Source organism: Plodia interpunctella, chromosome 2 (assembly GCF_027563975.2).
Source record: "Plodia interpunctella isolate USDA-ARS_2022_Savannah chromosome 2, ilPloInte3.2, whole genome shotgun sequence".
Lineage (NCBI taxonomy): Eukaryota > Metazoa > Arthropoda > Insecta > Lepidoptera > Pyralidae > Plodia > Plodia interpunctella.
In genome coordinates, this window is record NC_071295.1 from 9657955 (window position 1) to 9673568 (window position 15614).

General features: G+C 33.8%; 1 protein-coding gene across 1 annotated transcript in view; it reads left to right on the forward strand.

The window, feature by feature from the left end:
* LOC128680707 (tyrosine-protein kinase Drl-like) overlaps nucleotides 1-15614 on the forward strand; it is a 45769-nt gene that overhangs the window by 16744 nt on the left and 13411 nt on the right. The window contains exons 2-4 of the mRNA XM_053764037.1: nucleotides 9347-9474; nucleotides 11364-11470; nucleotides 12460-12590. Of these exons, the coding sequence (XP_053620012.1) occupies nucleotides 9347-9474; nucleotides 11364-11470; nucleotides 12460-12590 (366 nt within the window). The remainder of the gene's footprint in view (nucleotides 1-9346; nucleotides 9475-11363; nucleotides 11471-12459; nucleotides 12591-15614) is intronic.

Sequence of the window (15614 nt, forward strand, 5' to 3'; positions counted from 1 at the left end):
TGTGATCTTAATGTTCGCATAAAATCTATTATCTATCATATCTACAGACTGTGTCTAAGTACAATTTGCATAATGATCAAAGCTTTAAACAAAAAGTAAAACTCTTCAAACGATTCATAAAAATAAATCACATTTGTCGACCAAGCCTGTATTGTGAGGTGTCGTAATTTCGTGGAAATATTAAAAACGCCGCCTGCAGGCGAGCGGCGCGCGACGCGTTGACAGGCTTCCTACAAAAATTAACAAGTCACCGATGTAATGAAATATGATATTAAGCGGTATTAGCGTTGCGGAAATTGCAAGTCATTTTCCGTCGAATTTTGTATTAGTACAGTCAATCTACACAAATTGATTGTAAGCTGCTATTACCGCGCCATTAAGAGGTTCATGCAGAGTAACTTGATGTGCTGTTGACTGTACTAGCGCATGCTTCTTTGTGTGTGAAAACCGCATGTCCACAGAAAACTGAACTATCTTTAGGATTGCGATTGTAACCGAGGTTATGTGTCACGCGTTAAAAAAAATACTAAAATTATATAAAAAATATTATATATATAAAAATTATATATAAAAAAAAATTAAAATACTATATTATATATAGAATCGAAATTTGATATTCGTATACTGAAATACCGTTCAAACATAGGCTAATTTTATTTCAGAAATCAACCCCCAACTCAAAATGACTACATTGGTGGGTGAAATTTTATATGTAAATCAAGTCTGACCCGCTTTCGCAGATAAATTCATGCGGGCGGTATATATAACTAGCTTTTGCCCATGGCTTACATGGGCAAAAGCTAGTTATATATATATAAACATTATATGCATCTCTAAAGAGGTTTATTATAACGGTTGTGTCTAGGTGTGTTATAAAGAAGAAACATTAAATTTTTACCTGGGGAATAACAGGTCGTTGAGACATTACTAGTATTTATACCAAATAATAGTACAATTAGTGTTATAGTGAATAAAGAATTATCTTTGGCACACCTAGTTGTGCCCAAATTAGCAGTTGTTCCCCACGATACTACTATTAGTGCCACAGAGCTGTGCCTGAGGTAAGAAAGGGTGTAGTCGCCGTTCATAAGATATCCATGGAGAATATGGACTGGTTCTATTTTAGGGTGGAACTACAATGAATGTGGTACTATGACGCACAAAAAATAGATATATTTTTAGAGTCTATATAGAAGAGCCCAACAAAAAAAAATGTTTTCTCAAACGGCAAATTTTACCGCCATAAAAAATTTTGTTAAACATTTTTAAATAAAATTAAAACAAAAAGAAAACACAACCCCAAAAGGAGAAAAGAAATGGCGAAGCGAGACGAGTCAATTACGAATATAATGATGTAAAAGTTATCAAAGGAAATTCTTTCAGAAAGGTGATAATTAAAATGCTATGTAACGAAGCTGATTGTGTCATGAGAAGGGCTGGCTTGATTTTTTTTTATTTCTCTTTTTAGTGTATTATTCTGATGAGGCACAGAAAATAAATTATCTACAATATCTCTGATAACGCGCTTAGAAAGTAAAGAACTATATTATTTTTACACGACTGTCCAAAAAAAGAGATACCCATATATAATATACTTAATTCGTATAAACAACAACCAGGTCTGCAAAACCGATTCAATTCATTTATTCATATCTATACTAATATTATAAATGCGAAAGTCTGTCTGTTTATCTGTCTGTCCGTTACGCTTTCACGGCCAAACCGCTGGACTGATTTTGAAGTTTGGTATGCATGATTTATTTTTTATAATGTTGCTGACAGCCTCGGAATTCGTGGCCTGATAGCCCTGAATGTAACCGGGAACATATGAGAAAGAGAGAATCATACTAATATTATAAATGCGAAAGTCCGTCTGTCTATCTATCTGTCTTTTCTTAAATTTGGTATGCATGTAGTTAAACAACCCCGTTCAAACAATTGGCTACTTTTTTTCCAAAAATCAACCCCCAAATGACCATAATAGGGGTGAAATTTTGTATGAGAATCGTCTGTTCCGCTTTCGCAGATAAATTCACAGGCAAAAGCTAGTAGACATATAAATCTGACATATTGACAAACTACTTCGCCGATGCATAGAGCCAGCATTGACATTCACTACGCAGCACTTCCGCTATTCCTTCCTTGCGCAAGATCTATTGATAGTATTGATACGGAGCATGAAGGGAACTTTATTGGTTCTTTTTAAAAAATATTTTAAAGTTTAGTTCTGCCACTTTTTATACCACTTCACTTTTTTTATGTCAATTTCTATTTATATCTTCGGAATTATGTCAGTAACTTCTGTAAGTTAAATCGTTTGATCGGCACTGAAACAAAAAAATGCCGTCATTATTTCTATTAAATATTTATTTTTACTATCTGTTTCGGTAGCAAAATGGATTGATGGATTTGTTATATAAACTTTTATCCCCAATTTCTGGTCTACGGTAGAAATTTGAAAAATATGTAACCTATATTTGAAATCGGGTCTTTCACTATATGCATACCGAATTTCATCAGTATCGGTTCAGCGATTCAGCTGTGAAGACAAACTTACTTATTTATAATATTAATTAACAGATTCAATAGCAGTTAAATATTCTAAATATTTATGTATAAAAATACGTTTCTTCTTAATTTCGAGCTTCGAATTCCAGAAAAATAATCCAATATGGTCTTCATACTTGTACATAATAATAATACCCTTTATTTGGGCAAGTTGGCAAAAAGCCGACTTTGACTCGCGTGTTACCGCTCGGAAGAGAGACAATAAATATACCTTTATCGCCATTTTAATAAATGCGCAAGGAACTTTCAAAGAATAAATAAGCCACCAGTAAGGCAATAAAAGCGTTATCTTGAGAATTTCCGTGCGCGACAAAAAGACAGGAAGGTTTATTATGGCCCTTTATGAATACTCATGGAACAATTGTGTTTACATATTCATGGGATATCTGCGCAGTTATATATCATTGATTTGTCTTGAAGAAAGGAAATACAGTATTCTGTATTTCCTATTAACTACTTTCACACAAATATATGTCATCAAAAACATGCTGTAAAAAACCCAAGTCTCGCAGCTCAGGTTTTCTACCGTAAAAAGTTGTGATATCCATGTTACCAAGTCGAATTTAACTTTAAGAAAGAAAATACTGAATAATTTCTTTTTTTTTTTCATCTTTCACTTTCACACAAATATATGCTTAATACATTATAATTATAAACGTGAAAGTGTGTGCTTCTGTCACGTCAAAATGAAGCAAAAACTATGAATTGATATGATTTTTGTATTTGACGACCTCGGTGGCGCAGTGGTCAAGTTCTTGCCACTGAACCGAGAGGTCCCGGGTTCGATCCCCGGTCGGGTCATGATTGAAAATGATCTTTTTCTGATTGGCCCGGGGCCTTTTTCTTGGATGTTTATCTATATAAGCATTTGTTATAAAATATAGTATCGTTGAGTTAGTATCCCATAACACAAGTCTCGAACTTACTTTGGAGCTAGCTCAATCTGTGTGATTAGTCCTAATATTTATTTATTTATTATTTATTTATTTAAGGCCAGGTTATATTAGGCATGTTTACATCGATGAATAAGCGAACTATAGCCTCGAGTTAACGTATTGTTATATTGACACGCCCTTCTCATACCATATGAATTAAATGTGCAATTAAAGTGTGATTATGTACCTGCGAACGCGATAATTAAGCTTTAATACAAAATTAATGAAGAACAAACCATTTAATTACAAGCGAGAAGGGAATTGAGTGAGATTACTATAAATTACAAGAAATTGGATGATGGTGTGTCGTTATTGAAAACGTACCAATTACAACCTTCATTATGTCAACGTTGACAGAGAATGGAGCCAATTATTTTACAATTCAAATGAACGAACGTTTATTTCATATTAAAATACTTTGAAAGCCACGACCTAGTCGATAGATACAAGCCGAGTAGGTATTTTAGTTCCAGACTATTTAATAGTTACTGACAAAAAATAGACCTTTTGTTGTCTCAAAATATTAAATACCAACAAGAGCATTCTGTAAAAAACTAGCCAAGTTTCGATGAAGCTGTTTGTTTCTCTGTAAAAGAAATGAAATCGCTGCTGTACTGTGATTTCTACATATAAGTAGTAAGATTTTATTGGATGGGATTGAAAAAAGAAAACTATGCGAGGTATGTATGTATATACCTTAGCGATATAGGTAATTATATAAACTAATCTAACTCTACTTAACCTAATTAAATACATGAAACACATTAAGTGTATATTTCGGAATCCAATCTCGCTAAAACAGGTATTTTAAACACTGGTTTAGTTCCCAAAGTAGTTAAGTTCCCAAAAACCGCAATCACTAGTCCGCATCGTTTGGCAGTTTCTGTTAATGGACCATTAAACCCTGAGTACGCCCCTGGATCGAGAATTATGTTCTTGTAAGGCGGCGGTAATTCTGTTATGATTGGAGAAAAAAATTAGGAGCTTTATTCATTCCATAGTATAAAACAAAGCCGCTTTCCGCTGTCTGTCCCTATGTAAGCTTAGATCTTTGAAACTACGCAACGGATTTCGATGCGGGTTTTTTAAATAGATAGAATGATTCAAAAGGAAGGTTTGTATGTATAAAACATGCATAATATTGCACCCGTACGAAGCCGAAACGAGTCGCTAGTTAGATATATTGCAGAAGGAGGGAGAAGGAGCCCAGGAGGACCAAGTGAAAATGCATTTCTAATTTAATTCAAAAAACTGATCAATTAAAGTAAGTAAAAGTGACATTTAATTATTATGTTTGGTTATTTGTCTTTATGTACCTATTTAAGTATTTTTTTACCCAATCTAGTAGTCAATTGGTCCACGTGGTATATAAGCGGTATATAAGGAAAGCCATTTGACATGATCATGAGTGACATATTTTCGAGCTGATTTGATAATTGCGTGCTTCAAGTGGCACGCGATACCATCGTCATCGAAATGGAGAGGCTAAAGTGGCTGTTTAGCTAGTCCGTTTATTTTTTTCTAGATGTTGCCCAGAGCTTCGCACCCGTGGGAATTTTGAGAAAATATAGCCTACAGCAATCTTGGATAATGTACATTTCTAATGGTGAAATATTTTTTGAAATAGGTTCGGTAGTTTCGGAGATTACCCGCATCAAACATACAAACTCACATACGCTTACTTCTTCATAATAATAGTATCGATTAAAGAATATAAAATTAGCTTCTCTCTCACATCAAACTAGATACTACTAAACTAACCTTATTTAGTTTGCCTATACTACCAGTTCTCGGTCCATAGGCACATACACGACGAACCAGTCCTACAGGCGTGTATCTATATTATGTCGGCTATACTATTGCTGAACAGTTCGCCAAATTTTAGCGGATTCAGCATACATTGCCTGCTTTTCTTAGCGGTAAATAAAAGCTCTCGTAGCCACTGTGCAGTGTATGTTTATTCTTGTCGGCATCTATCTGAGTTCGCAGATAGTGAAGAGGAGTCTTTATGATATTGTCCCATCGGCATTTGGCAGTCGAAAAGGTCCATTAGCTCTGAAAACATGCGTAACACGGCCACAAGATGGCGTGGTCGTATTCAAATTAGGTTTTTCAGTTGGTATTACCATTTAATTGATACTTTATGGAGAATTTAATGATAACGTAACTTTGTATGTAGCTAGGTAGTCCTCTGTTTTTTTAATGTGACAAGTTTCTAATATTTTTTCCAAAAATATTGAAAACAAAGTCTTCATTTTCAATATATTTTTGTAAATAATAGATGAAGCGGTGGTGGTTTAATGGTTAAGATGCCCACCTGATCCAAAGGCCCCAGGTTTGAATCCAAGATGCCACAAGTGTTTGTATACCAATCGAACTTATGTAAAAAAGTAAAAGATCAGTAATAAGCCAAATAACAAATCTTAATAATCCAACTTAACCTATCCTACATGGCATATAGAATAGAACAACTATTACGATGTAAGTTACAATTTACTTCTAAGATTGGAATCATCACCATCATCATCTGCAGCCCTCCGTGACCCACTGCTGGGCATAGGCCTCCTTCCGTCTCCGCCAGCCATCTCTGTCCTGGGCCATCCCCATCCAGTTGTTGCCAGCAATTTCCTTTACATCGTCGACCCATCTAGCCGCTGGATGTCCTACGCTCCGTTTTCCAATTGTGGGGTACCACTCAGTTACAGCTATACTCCACCTTCCATCATTCCTTCTAGCCAGGTGCCCAGCCCAATTCCATTTTAATGTCGCGTCTCTGGAGACCACGACTTGAACTTTCGTTCGACGACGTATCTCCATGCTGCGAACTCGATCTTGTAATTTGATGCAGAGCATTGCTCGTTCCATGGCCCTTTGCGCAACTGCAATCTTGTACATGGTTCCATTTGGAAGAGTCCGTGTCTCGGCACCATTGGATATAAGATAGGAATACAATTAACCTTTTGAAAATTAATCAAACTGCATTGAGTCGCCCTCGTAGTTACAAATTTACCAGAGTAATGAACCACAAACGCACGTTTATGAAACCTTACTCCTCATTATTCTAGTTAACCAAACGTTTACTTTGACGCTTCGCGGTTTGTCTTTTAGGGTGGTTAAAGCTAAGATTTAACATAATGTTCATATGTTAAATCTTATATATGTTAACAGCCCGAATTATTTTAGTATTTCCCAATAAAATATTGCTATAATACAGTGGAAATCGCATCGAAATCAACAAAACGATTTTTTTAAAAGTTCCACAAAATATAATATTTTTTGTAATGTTATTTCACCCTTGCTGTAACATGCTTTTCATTAATGCAAAATTCATCTTAAAAAAAAATAAAGTTTAACATGAATCTTCTTGAAAAATATTGTGATCAAATAGTAAAAACCATATTCAAATCTGACTGAAAATAGTTGACTGGAAGAGATCTCGCCAGGTTACTTAACATTTTTCTAGATTATGAGCTGCGACTAAAGACTATTGTGCACAAGCTTCAAACTTGTACACAAAGGTAGTGTAAAATTCAAACCATCTTAATGAGCTGAATCGTCTCATGTAACAGAATATTCACGCCTTTTATTAATACAAAGTCTCGCCCCGGGCTTCGCACGTACTCATTACGTTTTATTCATTATGAGGGATACACAAAAGATGAGCAATTCGTTAGCAGACATCTTTTGTTTTACTGATAAATAGTTTGTTCAATTTATATGTCCTATTTTTATAGTTCAATGGCGAACTATAAAAAAAACTGATCCGTTATCTATTTGGAATAATGATAACGAAACATTTAGCTTGTTTATCATTGTAATTTTTTTTCAGCCTTGCTCATAGACATGTTTATATGAAAACTAGCTTTTGCCCACGGCTTTGCCCGCGTGATTTTTCACGGGAGCAGTTTTTTTCCGGTATCTTATGTCCTATTCCGTACTTCCAACTATATGTATGCAAAATTTCAAGAAGATTGGTTGAGTAGATTGAGCGTGAATACATAAACAAACTTATTTTCGCACGCATAACGCGGTTAGGATTAGGATTTTAAATATTACACATACATAAATATGGCACGAACGTATCTTAACTTTATAAATAATATTTTCATGTACATACCTATTACGCTTTTAATAGTACCTCATGATTGTGATAAAATGTTATCTGACTAAAGTACTCAAATAGAGAAATAATAGTAAAGGAACATTGTTTTTCCAAAGCAATTTTCCAAGTTGAAATGATATCACGTTTTAATCCAAGATAGCCCAAGGGCTAGGGGGCCCAAAGATGACATACAGGGAGTGAGGGTAGTGATTCATCAATTGTGCAAAGTGCCACTTCAAATTCTGTCCATTTCACTCTCAACCATTTTGCCGCCTAAAAACCAACGCCGATTGAACAGTCTCGAGCGTTTTTAACTTTTTTAATGTTTTTTTTTTGGTGTGTGTTTCTATTCGACATTCAAAAGCTGATTACTTGTATTCAGAGTTGATTGCCTTTTTGTGCGTTCGTGATACTGGCTAGCAATTTGTTTTCGTATTCGCATGAAATTACTTTGTCGACTGTATTTTGTGTACTTTGTGTTTGAAGCAGTACTTAATGATACGAAGCTTTCCTGATATAAGTATGTTATCTAAGCAGCAAGGTAACTACAGAGGAAAATGCTTAAAATGTATGATATTGTAAATGAAGGAAACACATTTTCTTTATTTTATTATATAATTAGCAATATGTATTTCAATTACACTTTTTCATTAAGCTAATTTCGAAGTTAATATCTTTTACCTAATAAGAACTAAATATTTTTAACTGCTCATTATCCTTGTAAAAATATATATGTAACACAATTAATTTCTAATTTTGATATTGTTATATATGCAATAAAAAGGTATTTTTAAAGTATCAAATTTATCAGTCGTAGTAACTACCTCTCGAAATGCACTTTTTCGGCTAAGCAAATAGAGTTAGTTGGATAATTTGACGCTGCGCCACCTCCCCCGGGAACCGAACCTGCATCTAGGGGAGCATCCATCTGTTCGCTATGCAATCGGCCGTAATGGTGCGAAAATTAGAATAATACAATTTTATATGTCTAGATATGCGTTCGGAATATTGATGTACCTCAATTGTTGCTTTTTTAGTTCCATATTTAATTTTAATATATTTGCAAAATTTTTGCCGTCCCCCAAATAAAAGGCAATGAAGATTTAAAATAAACTTTAAATATTCGGATTTACCCTTATAACCGGCCACTTACCTGACGTCAAACTGCTTTGGAAATACTGTTCTTGCCTTTAGCTGTCAAGGCTTGTTTGTCTTAGTAACTTCGAACGAAATCCATGGTAGGATCAAAATTTTGTCCTATTATAAAACGGGTTCTGTTCTACTCCACAATATACCAATATAATGTTTTATTCTCTAGGATACAAACGTATTTTAAACTTAGTCCACAGTGCACCTAAAATGAAAATTTTCTTTTCTTTTTCCCAATTTCCAGTACAGTTTGCACCAATAATACTATTCAAAACTTGTACATTTTAATTGTAAAATATGCGAAATTCGCCAGCGAACAATTGTCCATAGTTCAGTGCTTTCCCCGCACTGACTTCTATATAAACCTCAAGAAGTATGCGAATCGCCTATATCATACTTTTATTATGTTTGGTGAATAAAGATTATAAGGTATTTTAAAACTGTCTACTGTCGACTTCCAAAGCGCAGGTGAAGAAGATGCGACGCAGCCTTTTCGACATATTAGCAAACGTGGGTCTTAATTCTAACTAAAATTATAAAAGCTACAATAAGTTTATTTGTATATTATTTTAATTATTTATCATTGTTACAGGTCTAGACGCAGAGTTGTATTACGTGAGAGAAGGCGTCGTTAACACCTACGCGACTAGCTTCATAGTACCCATACCTGCACATATAGCTGACCTGGAATTCATGTGGCAAGCTCTTGGAAGAAAGCCGGTAAGTTCTGTATGTATATATTATCTTTAGATAGATAAATTAAAGCGTTCATTTCACGCTACCAATACATATTTATGAAGAAAATAGACAAAACAACAAAACGTGAAAAATAATAATAGATTAGATATATCAATAAATGTGTGTTGCGGAACCCTAAAAGATCTTATGGAGAGCTAGAGAATACATCGTATGGTACTAATTCATAGTATCATAATCATATAAAAATAGAATGACAAAATCGACGTTTAAAAGTGATTTCTAGTAATCAAATTTAAATGTGTTTACGAATTTTAACTTTACATACCAAGACAAATATCACATTGTTTCCAAAATAATCCAATTGATAATTATCGAATGTTTTGGAATATGTTTTATTCCGTCGTTTCCCTTTCGCAAATACTCAGTCAATTACTGGGTGTTTAATTGTGACCGTGGCGACCCTAAAGGTACCAATCCATCGCTGTGCTTAACTTGTTATTATTATAAAAACTATTATACATACGATACGATAAATACATAAGAGTATTACTCGTGGTGTGCCATGAAACTGGATATGCTAGAACTCTATTATCATTAGAAAAATGGTTTGATTGCGCTAGTATCTAAGATATGACTAAACAATTCATTAATAAGAATTGTATGTATTTACTGGTAGCCATATAGTCGCTTTTAGTAGTTTTAGTATCTACCCTTTAACTTACCAACATAGTATCGCTCTCTAGACATAAGCATTGGAGTTGCAGCTTAACTTCCCAATTCGACTTAAACGCGATTTCATTTAGTTAAACAAAAGGTCAGACAAGTCGACATTTCAACTGACGTCTAACGAATATTTACGGCTTTCAGTATCGCTTTGATTAATTTATCTTATCTTGGTTCTAATAAACAAAAACTATTGTTTAGTCTTCAGTTGACTTGAATCTCGGGTCTTGGATGTTTATCTATATATGTATTTGTTATAAAATATAGTATCGTTGAGTTAGCATCCCATAACACAAGTCTCGAGCTTACTTTGGGCGCTAGCTCAATATGTGTGGTTTGTCCTTATTAAAAAAAAAAATCAGTGATTGCAATAAACTGATTTACTAAATAAATTAATCGTTAATCAATATAGGTTTTCATTGTATATGTTATAGAACATAAGTACTTGAATTGAAACAAAGTTTAAATTATCCTCAACGTAAATTCGTGGGCACTAGCTAAATTAAGCTATATTATACGAGGTTATTGGTATTCAACGCATTACCTTCAAAAGGCGCAGAAGGTACATAGAGACTAACTAACATCTTTTGTTCTACGACTATTGTCTAGATTTTTTTATATAAAAAAAATACTACAAATCACGAAAAGTCGTAGAATAAAAGTGTTTTGATGTACCCATGTGTCTTTAGGAGGTTTTGCGTTTGATACGAGCAATCCTGTCACTATATAGTGACATCTAAGACCCTGGTCAATGTAAAAAAAAACTTTTTTATCTTGGACACGGAGGTCCCGATGCAGCCGACTGGCATAGTGACCATTAAAATTAAATTAAAATAATTGGTTTAAAAGTGCATTCTAGAATAATTTATTTGAGATAAGTAATAAAGTTCGACTAATTTCATAAATTATTCACACAATCTATTAAGGACTCATGGGACTACTACATAAATTCGTAGACGTGCTAAGATTGCTCGACGGAGCTACGAACTTGCTACAAGTGTAAGTCAAAAGTGGAGAATATGAAATGGAGAAAAGTAGAGAAAAAGCATAAAGAAAGTAAGAAATATTCTTTGTCGTGGAACATTCAAATAATTTCAGATTGATTAAGAAGAATGCCAAGAAAATAGTTCAATTGATCGGGAATATATCAAAGATACTTTTAATAAAGGGTTGTGTATTGTATACAGTTGCCGTACGTGATGGCCATAGACTACGAGAGCCGAGGCGCCATGCTGCCGCCTCAGGTCAATATATCCGAGCGCGGTTTTGTTCCTACTACCTTGCAAACGTTTAGGTAAGTTTTTTGTGTTTCGTTCAAAGTATCTATAAATATCTTTCGAGTGTTTTCCTGATTGCTTATCAGCCGTTCTTGCACTTTAACTTTGCACATTCAAAGTTTTTGGCATCTAAAGCATTGGCACGCGTATTATAATTTCATAAAGGTTTACATTACAATCTTCTTAAAAGAATATTAGAGCAACATTGAGCTGAGATTGATTGATTTTTGAAAAAAATAGCATTTATTTTTTGCTACTACAAGTTTACAGAGTATATTTATCAAGAAACTTTTGTTTACTTTGGTACACTAATTTATTTATGTATCTCAAGTTATTTATTTATTGAAATGTTTAGACCATGAATACATAAACTGTCTGGAAATATTGTTTAACACCGAAAAATAAAACTACCTTTATTGAATTGAAAATAAAGACATCACTGATATATTCCAACCTTTTAAGACAATGTTAGTGTTTTTATACCATGATTTCATAGTGAAGTATGTGTGGTCCGAGGGCCTACTTCTTGAAATTCTATGAAAATGTGCTTGGGAATTAATTAACATTCCAAAAGAATGTTGAAAGTCACAATTAGATTTTGCGAAAGCTAAACAAGCGACTTACGACGCGCTCAGTCCATAAAACCTGCATGGTTCTAATGTTATTATACAAATTAAATATTCAAATGAATAAAATGCTATTCTCGCCGTTTGACTGTAAGAGCACCCTACACGACCCGCTATTGTATAGGTACATTGTATCAGTTATGTTATTAACAACGCCATCTATATACAGATCATTACACTATGCAAGGATTTATAAGATTTTTAAGTCTCATATTTATTTGTTAATTACGTTTCTTGTATTAATTAGAATTTTTACTTAGATAGATGAACTCTTTAATGCACTATTCACAAATGAGTCATAAGTTACAACAAGGTATTCAAATATTTTACTTTATATACTTCATTTTCATATAATAAAGTTACAACAATCACTTATCCAGGGTCCGTCTGCCGTGCACGGGTACCAGGAGCGCAGAAATCTTAGTAACTATGCAGCTAAACATATCTTCCCCGGACAGAGCCCATAAAGACGTCAGGCTGCTCTTTAAAAGGAACAAGATATGTTGGAAAGGTTAGTGCTCTGTTTTAAGGATTTCTTCCTTATTTTATTGATGAATTTTATTATTGAAGTATCTTATATCAGTAGGATCGTCTACAAAATATGTGTCTAATGCAAAATATATGAGTGCGGTCCCGTTAAATTTTAAGAAAAATTTTAGAATTCAGTCTTACGTAATTTGTGGACCCCGTAGTATATTAATTTTTTTTTACCGACATAGTTATGGCTAACACTTGTCCGGTAAAATTTAACTCTAGTATCGTTGGAAAGTGAGGATACACAAAGAAGATTTTTTAAATCATGGATCAGCTAACACAGAAGTAATGTAAATAATAAAATAATTAATAAAAATATATATCACGGTTTTTTTTAGGACAGTACTACTATATTTTAATATAACATTTAAAAATTTAAGTGTTACCTTATTATGAAATTTCTAGAAAAACTGTGATCTAGTTTCAAACAGTAAATATCCAAAAATAAAACGAATTTTCGTTTTATCATTGTACGTATCTAAGGAAATTCCGTGTCACCCGGATACATAATGCATGTTAAGTGATAGCTGGTCCGTTTTTAATGTGTGCCATTAAATATTTATGTAGTTATTTACGAAAAATGTGCCCAAATTTGTTAAACATTTAGAAAATAGGAAAATCCTACTAATATTATAAAAGCCAACGTTTTAATGTTTGTTCATACTTCTTCAAGATAAAACAGAGGCGCCATTTTTTTTAAATTTGACATTGAGCTGATACGTGGATAATCAATTAACAAGTACTGATTCTAATAATGAAAAACATCAAAATGAATTGCCAAATTATATTCTATTTTCACAATAAAATCCATTGTCAAATTTAAAATCTAATACTCGTAAATTCCCTGAAAAGCCCAATCGGAATTGCACAGTGGAACTTTCCCACCCACAAATCAAGCGAACGATGGTACACTAAAAACACATAAAGCAATAAAGACCAAGTTATAACACTTTCCCTGGCGGTTGCAATAATAATAACAATAAATTTTACCAACGAGGTGGGGTTCAATTCAACTATTGGTTCGGTTATGAGCTTCTAGAGGGAGCGGTAAATGTTTTATTTGATTTAGCATGGCTTTTATTTCAAGTCTGCGCCAATTTAAAAACAGAAATTGATATTTAAAAATTAAAAATATATTGTCTGTGGTTAATTTCAAACCGAACTGGCAGATTGGAATAATTAAACAGAAATGCGAATGTAGGTAGCTTCTATATTTAAGTAATTTTTCTCTTTCCCGATAATTAACCGGTCATGTTTTGTATTGATTTTTAATTATTTATTAAATTTTGGAGACAGATAAGCACAAAGTAATAAATCTTATTTCAATCTGTGTCACAGAAAACAAAGATAAAACACGGAAATGCATATTTTTTAAAATCTTTCTTATTAAACGCATTATGGCGTATTGCTCTTTTTAAATTTCTATAGACCTAAATATCTAAAAAACGTAAAATTACAACTAGCATTTGACATTCGGCATACAAATGCAATAATGCAAAAGATGCTAGGTTTATATATTTCACTATCTATAAACAGAATACGAGGAAGCGAGAGCAGTACCTGAGATGTATATACTCCATTTTCATCCCATAATCGGGTTTTACGACGTCCATGAGAAGACATTCGGAAAGCCCTATATAAGCCGAGAATCCACACAATTTAAAAGCCAAAGCTAAATAAAGTTGAGTAGAACTTTGTTGCTCTTTCATACTATGTCTTCAAGAAAGGCGTATTAGAGACTAACAATTTATCCATGGGCAGAAAAACGCAAAGTTCACCATTTTATTTAAACGTAGTCGGCGCACTGCGCTGTTTAAAGATAACGTCAGAGAAGACTGGTGCAACCCACTCTTAGTTTTACAGTAGCTGGCCACTGTGTGGAATGAAACACGCAACGATCTTCTTAATAGCATTCTCCATTTCACACATTAGTTGATCAACACACCGACTACAGAGCAAATTTCTTCACGATGTGTTCCTTCATTGAAAGCTAGTGTCTGATACATTTATAAGTAGTTTGACAAAAACTGCTTATAAATGTGTCAGTTTGGTAAACACATGCAAGTGGCACGAGTTGGATTCGAACCTGGGACATTTCGCTTCACAGGACGTCTTAGCCACTGGACCACCACCGCGGACCGCTTCGAGATTGAACTAGGAGATAATAAAATTTCACAGAACACTTTACGTCCCACTACGAGTTTACTTCACGGAATACGATTTCAAGTTAAAACCTATATCGTAAAACTGTTTCAACGCAGACAAACTCTTGGATATCTTATTCATAGTTACATTTCTGAATCACTCCCTACTTCGAAGCTGGGGTTGATGCAACAGGAGCCCGCGGGCGCCTTCTTAATGTGTTTACAAGTATAGATTGTTCTATTGTACTTTTATTTGACTTGTAAATTCTTGTTTCCCTACAGCGAATCGCGTTTTATTATTACCTTTTCAGTGCTTTGAGATTTCCTATTCGGGGTTCTTTATGGCTGCGTTTTGTTTAAATAAAACGATGACAATGCAATTTGTTTCTTTTTTTTTTTTGAAAAACAAATGTGCTATACAGAATAACATAGGTTTTGCGTTAAAATAATGTAGCCCGTAGCTTTTGCCTTTCACTTTTCCGGAATCGAATATACCCTATGTTTTTCTTCACACTTCAAACTCCATGTGTGCAAAATTTTGACATGATTGGCTGTGTAGATAGAGCGTGAAGATGTAACAAACTTCCTTTGGCATTTACAATATTAGTCAGGATTCGAATTGTACGACATGTGGCGACTTTTTGACTACAAGCTTAGTCTATGATACTTAACAATTTTTCGTATGGGAGCAACTCTGAAATCGTGAAAAAAAGTCAGCTGTTAAATACATACAAAATCGAACCTTAACTTGAGGAAAATTTATGAATCACCAAACTTTTTTTTCCCGATTTCGGGTTAATTCCCACACAAATAGTTGTTCAGTATTATGGGATGAGAATGCAGCATAAAATGTTATC